Source organism: Natrix helvetica (genome assembly GCF_964273705.1).
Source record: "Natrix helvetica genome assembly, chromosome: 3".
Taxonomy (NCBI): Eukaryota; Metazoa; Chordata; class Lepidosauria; order Squamata; family Natricidae; genus Natrix; species Natrix helvetica.
In genome coordinates, this window is record NC_138549.1 from 119,976,167 (window position 1) to 119,984,302 (window position 8,136).

The following is an 8,136-nucleotide window of genomic DNA, read 5'->3' on the forward strand; positions in this document are numbered from 1 at the left end:
CTGATCTGATGCTAAATATCAGGCTTATATATTGTTTTATTGTATTTATTTACTTATTAGACATAAGTAAATGTAACGCATATGACTCCGGGCGGCGTACACAATGAAAACACAAAGCTAAGGAGTCTGGAGAATTCAAACACAACCATTAAAAACCAGTTAAAACCAATTTAAAACTATATTATTTTATTATTCACAGACACAATATCAGGATCCTAGCTATGGGCAAGCAGGCACCAATGGTTTGCAACGAAGCTCAACCCCAAGCAAAAATCTAAAATCATTCTCGATAGGAGGCATCTATCTTCGCGGACGAAATAAAACAAATCCAAACTCTCAAATACAAATGCACGTCCCGCACAAAAACAAAACAAAACCAAAACCTAAACAAGCTGCGTTTTAAGCGCGGCCGCTTTCCGCAGAAACCCATTTTCTTCGCGTTCTCCGAGCCGCGTTTTGTTTCCACCGCGCAGCATTTAGGCCTTCGCGAGCCACCGTCTGAGTCTTGCCAGTCACGTGGCTCCAGATCAGCTGACGGATTCGAGGGCTGCCGGAGAGAGGCTGCGGTTGGCAAAATGGAAGGGACGCTGGAGACGCATTTGGAAGATACGTAAGTGACGCCAAGGACGGCGCGCCTGCCCGCGGGACCACCGGCAGGTTCTCTCTCTCTTTTTTAAAAGAAGGGAAGCCGGCCTGTAGTTGCGGGGGTGGGGGGGGGGGATGGTTTCTTCTCTGGCCGGTTCAACTCTCACCGGTGCCGTCTCCTTTTTCCTTAGTATGAAGAATCCCTCCATTGCGGGAATCCTCTGCACCGATTCTCAGGGGCTAAATTTGGGCTGTAAGTAGACGCTTTCCGGGGAAGGGGTGGGGTGGGGGCAGAGGCCGCCTTTTCGCCCCTCCAGAAGCTCTTGCGCGTATTTCCAACACCGCTTGTCTTCTCTTTCCTTCGTCCCTGCGCTTCTCAGGTTGTCGTCGTCTTTATTTTGAATTTCGAATAAAGCCTTATACAGCTGTGCTCTTTCTCTCTCCCCCCCCCCCCCGGTGTAAACTACTCTTTTAGCTGGTACTCCAACGCTATAGGATTGAATTGGCCAGGAGATATTATGGGAAGCAGGTGGTCCCTCAAGTAACCAGGCTTTATGCCAGTGTTTCTCAACCTTGGCGACTTGAAGTCCTGTGGACTTCAACTCGCCAAGGTTGAGAAACACTGTAGGCTATGCCAAGTAGGGCGCTATAGAAAACAGTTCCTTAAATTGCATTTGGAAGCCAGCCAACCAGTGAGTTTGTGAAGCAGGGGTGTTAGATGGGCATGCTGAGGCTTGGACCAGTTAAAACTTCTTTCTAGTCTTCCAAAGCAGCCTGTGCAAAGCATGTCACACTAGTCAACAGTTGTGAGATAATTAGAGCATGAGGGCTGTCTGAAGGCCCTCCCACCCCCCCATCTAAGAAAGGGCCTTAGTTTTAGTTCCAGCAGTTTGTGTTTACAAAACTACTGAGCCAACTGAAGTTTAGTCAGCATGTTCTTAGTTTCTGGTTCACTGTTGTTATGCAGATACAGCAATTGAGCGTATTGTATGAAAGTTGCTCCTATAGTCTGCGCATGTGCTGTTAAAGCAGCCAGATGTTCACATAGGCAAATGATGGGAGTAACATTGGGGTTGGGGAAATGCCTATGGAGATTCCAAGTGTCCAGTGTCATGGTTGTTCCAAAAGTTCTTTTCAAAAAGCAACTGGACTTTTTGTTTGTTTTTTCTTGAAGACGTTTCGCTTCTCAACTAGGAGGCTTCTTCAGTTCAGGACAGTTCAGAACTGAAGAAGCTTCTTGGATGAGAAGTAAAACGTTTTCAAGGAAAAAAACAAAGAAAGTCCAGTTGCCTTTCGAAAATCACCTATGGGAAAACTGCTAGCTCATGGAGAGGATTTGTTCTGCATCCTCCTGTCTACCGTGATCAGATTCAAAGACCAGAGAAAGTACTCAGCCAGACTTGGCAAGTCATTTTAAAGTTACTATCTGTGCTACTGTCCATCAATGAACCACAATGATGTAAACTTGTAAGAGCCATGGAGGAAGATGTAGACTCAATTGGCTCATTTGTTAGCAAAGAAAATGAAAAGAGGAGTAGCCTTCCACATTCACCGAGCAAGGGAAATAACCCTTTTCATCCTGTGACAAATTGCACTGACTTAATAATTATGCAACCTTTCTAAAACCAATACTGCTGTACATACTTTGTTCATTTAAAGAGGAAATGAATGGGAAAACACTGAAACAATAGTAAAGATAGAAATGAGAAGGAAGCCACTTTTTAAAATCTAAGGCAGAGTTCCCCCAGCTTTTTCAGCTTTGTGGACTGGAGGGAGGGGGATGGTTCCGCCAGAACGACAGGCAAGCACGCACACTTGCCCACTGTTCACACAGATGGGGATGCATGCACACGTTTGCCCACAACGTCTGCAGCCTGGTTCTGAACAGCTCAAAGCCCAGAGGTGGGCTACAGCCCGGGGGTTGGGGATCTCTGTATTAAGGGGTACCATAAAAAGAAGATAAACATGAGGGAAACATTTTTTCTTCCTAAAGGATAAGAGGAAAGCATTAAGGTGCTTTGAGCTTACAAAGGAGACCAAGTCTAACCTTCCTCACCTCTGGCTTAGAATTGCCAAAATTAGCAACTCCACATTAAACAAGCCTTTCCATTCCTTTGCTAAACCCAAAGCCTAGTTAATAATTGTAAAGCTGCAGCAAATAAGTGACATACTAAAAGCCTTGCTGGGTCATATCCAAAAGTTCAACTGTTTCAGGATTTTATTGCCAAAAAGTCAACCAAAATTTCTGAAAATGTTATTTAGCTGTATCAGTCCTTCATTGCACTTTGACTTTGCCACTACCGGTAGTAACTGCATATATTGTCAGAAATCCAGACAAATTTCTGCAATTTACAGTTAATTATTTGGGGAGAACCTTTATTCTTCTTCACAGCTAAATGAAGAACATTTTTCTTTTGAATGATGCACAGTTATCTTCTAGGTCGTGGCACCCTCTCAGATGAGCATGCAGGTGTAATATCTGTTTTGGCCCAGCAAGCAGCAAAATTAACTTCTGATCCAACAGATATTCCTGTTGTATGTCTTGAATCAGACACTGGGTAAGCATAATTAATACAGTTTTAAAGACCAATATATGATTCTATAAATATTGATGGATCCAAGTCCATTACAAGTAGGCAGTGTTCCCCAAAGAACATGGGCAAGCATGTTCATTTGATTCTGTGGTTTTCCTTAGTTGTGTTTAATGACTTAACAGACCTTACCTTATCATTGTCATTTTGAATAAGGATTTCAAAAAACTAAAATTAGAAGTTAAAACTCCCCCCCCCCTTTTAGTTCTAGAAATTTGCATAAAAGTTGCATATATAACACATCTATTACATGTGCATTTTCCCTTTCAGGGAGAATCCATTTACTATTTTTGCCTCCAAGCTCTGGAGTGTTCTTGCCAATTTTCAACCTAATTTTTGTATTTTAAAAAAAGGGGTAATTATTTTTGGAAATGGTTTGCAATTGCCTGATTCCTGATTGTTAGGGCTGAGAAAGAGTAACTGACCCGAGGTCACCCAGCTGGCTTTATGCTTAAGGTGGTACTAGAATTCAGTCTCCTGTTTTCTAGCCCAATTCCTTAACTACCACACCAAACTGGCTCTTTTAATAACAATAGCATCTAGACTTATATGCCGCTTCACAGTGTTTTACAGCCCTCTCTAAGAGGTTCACAGAGTCAGCACATTGCCCCCAACAATCTGGACCCTTGCTTTACCGACCTCAGAAGGATGGAAGGCTGAGTCAACCTTGAGCTTGGTGAGATTTGAACTGCCAAATTGCAGGCAGTCAGAAGTAGCCGGCAGTATTGAATTCTAACTACTGTGCCACTGTGGCTCTTAATCTTGGATTTGAATCCTTAATTCATTTTTATTATCCCCATGATCTATATGTTCGGGATAAACCTGGGTTTTCCATTGGGTGTGGAGTTCCCATGGAAACATTGAGTCCATTAAATGGCTGGTATAAGTTTGATTGTATTCTTTCATGTTTAATTGTTATTATAGTGTTTTCACTGTTTAAATGTATAAGTTGTATTCATTATGTAATTTTTGTTTTGTATATTCTGCCCAAAGTCATATGCAAGTGTGATGTGTGGCTATATAAATTCAATAAATAAAATACCAGGTTCAACCCGTTATGTAACTATAGGAATTATAAAATCATCAATAACCCCAATCTGCGCTATTTTCATTAATATTTTGGGTTTGCTTTCAGTATTAAAAAAAGTTTTAACTTATTTATTTATTGTTTGGTGTTTTGTTTTGTTTTTCAGCAATATCATGATCCAGAAGCATGATGGCATCATAGTGGCAGTACATAAAATGGCATCTTAATCTTGCACATTCACAGTATTCAATGCTTTTCAAGAAATCACTTTGTGGAACTGTCTTCTGCCAATTAATACAAATGGGATGTCCAAACTCATGAAGCCAGAACCCAATTGAATCTGTCAACATCCTCACTTGCCTACCTTGGTACAAGGTGTATACTTACATCGTTTCATCTTTTGAGTAATGAAGCACTTTTTATGTATTGCTGGAGAGACAGCAACTTAACAGATGTCCCCAATGTTAGAGGAACACAAAAAATTGAGGACAAGTAATGCATTCTATCTTGACTAAATATTGTGCATCTACTTTGATGTAGCAGAAGAATCTGTTAAGAAAATCTTGTCTTCTTCCTTGGCTCATTGAAACAAAAAGTCTATTTCATCTCAAGCTTGGCTCTTGGTGATTTACATGGCCATTTTTATGTAGCTTTGTTGCCATCAAATGCAAGAGGTTAGCCATTGCCGCCTTCTCTGAGATACTTTTCAATTTTTCACCCTAGTCTATAAGTTGGATTTCCTATCTCATTCCAAATACTGATCACGACCAATTCACCATAACTTTCTAGATCACTCAAGGAGGCTCAAATATTGCCACCTTGCAAAAAAAAAGATATTGCCTCCTTGCATATTGATAGATTTTTAAAGGAATTTGATAATAACAGCAATGTGGTTTTTGCACTGCTCTTTTCTGAAGAGTAACCTAGAAAACAAATGAGAACAACTTCTCCTCTAACCAGTTATTAACGAATGTCATGATCTTATTGTGGTTGATGAGACTATCACATTCTTTTATGTTCTGGCTACTCAAAACATACCAACAGGATCAATACTAAGCATGGATGTTTCTTGCCCTAAATTTTAAAGTGTAAATTTGCATGCTTACACTTAGAAAACAGTTCATCAGAGTTAAGCCCTAGGGACATAATTCAATTAAGGTTACTGCTAAGTAAAATACTTAGCAGCAAGAGATTGAAAGAAATCTGGTGCCCTTTGTTTTCTGCCAAAAAAGTAATTATTTGGCATTGTGAGAGTCTACTTAGCCAAAGGGAATACATTTTTTTAAAATGGAAATGGAGATAGAAGCTGGTGGCAAAGGATGATAGAATCAGAAACAGTAAATACCATGTTTGCACAACATGCTATTTAGAGTACTGAACTGTGATTGACTGCATTCTCTTGAATATGGGCAGAGCGCTGCAGAATCCAATATAAACAATGTCCCTTCAGACGCCTTCCCCAACTATACATTTGGGGGTGGAGACAATTTCCCTTCAGTCTTCCTTCCTTCCTCCATGTATACAGGGGAAAGCTTACTGGGCTTTGTATTATATTCTGAAATATTTTTATTGTTCCCTTCTTTTCAACTCTTAAATTGTAATGGTAAAATAATAAAACCATCCAAAATTGTGGGCAAAACAGGAAAGATTTTTTTTTTTAGTATGAAACTGATAGTTTAAATGTTGACACAGTTGACAATGTGGATGACTACAGATTTCTTCAGCTCTGTATTGAATGCTAGTCAGGGATATGATTGGGACACTAGACATTCTTCCATAGAGAAAGAAAACATCTGGATGAGTATTGTGTCCTTTGGACATTTAGCTGAATCTGCCTGTTCCTTGCTGCAAAGCACACATAGCCATTGTAATTAAAGGGTAGTTCATTAGCTTGCAATTAAGTTTCTGTAGAAAGGAAAAAAATAACACAAAACTATGTATACAATCACTAACCACAGCAGTAAGCCACTGTTTACAACAGGCATCATGTGGCATATCAGGACTTTTCCCCCCCTTTGCTAAACAGCCATGGATGTAGCCAGTGCATGATGCATCCAGCCCCTGGGCTGGGAGTTTAACAGCCCTAGTTTACAACATAGTACTACTGTCTTCATGTGTGCATTCACACTAAGAATTAAATATCTAACCAAACCTTGGCTCTGCTGCAATATTAACATCTGCACTATGGAAGAATATCCTAAATCCAAATCACAGAGGATTTTTATGTAATGAAAGTTACATTAGTTTGCAAATCTGTACTGGTGGTTTTGTGTCAAGCCATTTCCAAAACTTTTTTGTCAGCAAGAAAAGTAAAAATTGACAACTTTTCTAGACGTGTAATTCCCTTAGCTGGGGAATTCTGGGAGCTGAAATTACCAAATTTGAAAAACACTGGGTTAGTCTTAATTGGCTTTTGAGCAATTATTTTTAAAGGGCTGCAGCTGATAATAACCATCTCTCAGGATACTGTATAGCTTGTGGAAATGGCTTTTGATTATTCAAATGTAAAACTGCAGAGTATTATTGTTTTAAAGTCTACTAAAACCATGAAATAAAAGAAAGTGCAATATCTCGGATCTCAGAAGCTAGTGATTTTTCAGTCTAACCAATTGGCATTCAGTCTGAAACATAATTCTCTTTAAAGCTGAATTAAAAGGGCAGGGCCTAATTGAAAAGAGGACACTGATTTAAATTGCTGGAATTACAACCATATTTATAGTTTCAGTTGTGATCTATAAAATTGTTTTATCCACTATACTTTGGTCAGATAGATTTGTATGTTTAACAACAACAAAAATGAATACAAATAACGTGTAGCTCCATTGAAACCCTTTGATGGGTCAGGACTCTTAACATAGAAATCTATTAGGAAGTCCTGTTCATCTTAACAAATATAAGCTCATTAATAACATTTGAATATTTGCACAACAAAGTTAACTTTTTTAAAATATTTTTTTTATTTTCAAAACAAACAACACATAAAATCTTCCTTCTTTACATACTGTAGAAAGTGTATCAGTTGGTTACAAAATGCTTTTGTGCATCTCTTCCAGAGTCATCAAGCAAAATTCATATTAACTCAAGAATTTTAACTCAGATATTTATACATGTTACCATCATCATACCTCCATTTTTATTTGACTATAACTGTTTAAACGTCCATCATAAAATATACCAAGATTTAATACATAACCACATACTGGCATTTCATTTACTATTTGTAAAATCCTCCAATAATACTGAATCCTTATGTCCTATTGTAGCTATACATCCATAATGTTTAATAACAAAAATTTCTAATCCTCCTTTCCAAATCACTGTTTACAATTTACATCCAGTTTCCGTATGATGTACCCGTACATATATATATACGTTGTTATCATTATCCCTCCTTTATTTGACTATATCCTGTATCATAACATCTTCCCCTAATAATCAAGACTTAACTGTATTTAACTTAGTTCTTTTTTATTAACATTAATATATAATCCAAAAGGATTTCTAATCTTCTTTTCATGGGTACCATCCAATATTCATATCCAATTATTACTTATCATAACACTACTCATTATATACATTATTATCATTATCAATTATTTAATTATATCTATTGTCACTAAATTTAACTTAAGTTTAACTAGTTTTAAATTATACTCTTCCATCTATCAACCTGTATCTTTCCAGTAGCAAAACAGTCTCATATCTTCTGCCATTTGTGGTGTCAGTCCTCTAATCATCTTAATCACATTTGTATGGACTCCACTTAGCAATTCCTTGCTTATAAAATATCTCGTGTAATTTCGATGCCCTTCTGTTTCCTTAATCAGCTTATCTTTGATTGTCGGTAGTGTTATCAATGATGTTGCTAATAAAATTTCTTTCTAAATCCATAAATTATTTTGTTTCTTCTTCTGTGTCTTGCCATCTGGGGTA

At 38.2% G+C, this 8,136-nt stretch overlaps 1 protein-coding gene across 1 annotated transcript; it reads left to right on the forward strand.

Annotated features, from left to right (window-relative positions):
* The first annotated feature begins 445 nt into the window (after positions 1-445).
* On the forward strand, positions 446-8,097 carry LAMTOR5 (late endosomal/lysosomal adaptor, MAPK and MTOR activator 5). The gene is made up of 4 exons (XM_081946917.1): positions 446-610; positions 777-838; positions 3,026-3,143; positions 4,370-8,097. The coding sequence occupies exons 1-4, from the start codon at positions 576-578 to the stop codon at positions 4,428-4,430; spliced, it is 276 nt and encodes a 91-aa protein (XP_081803043.1). The 5' UTR covers positions 446-575; the 3' UTR covers positions 4,431-8,097.
* The last annotated feature ends 39 nt before the right edge of the window (positions 8,098-8,136 follow it).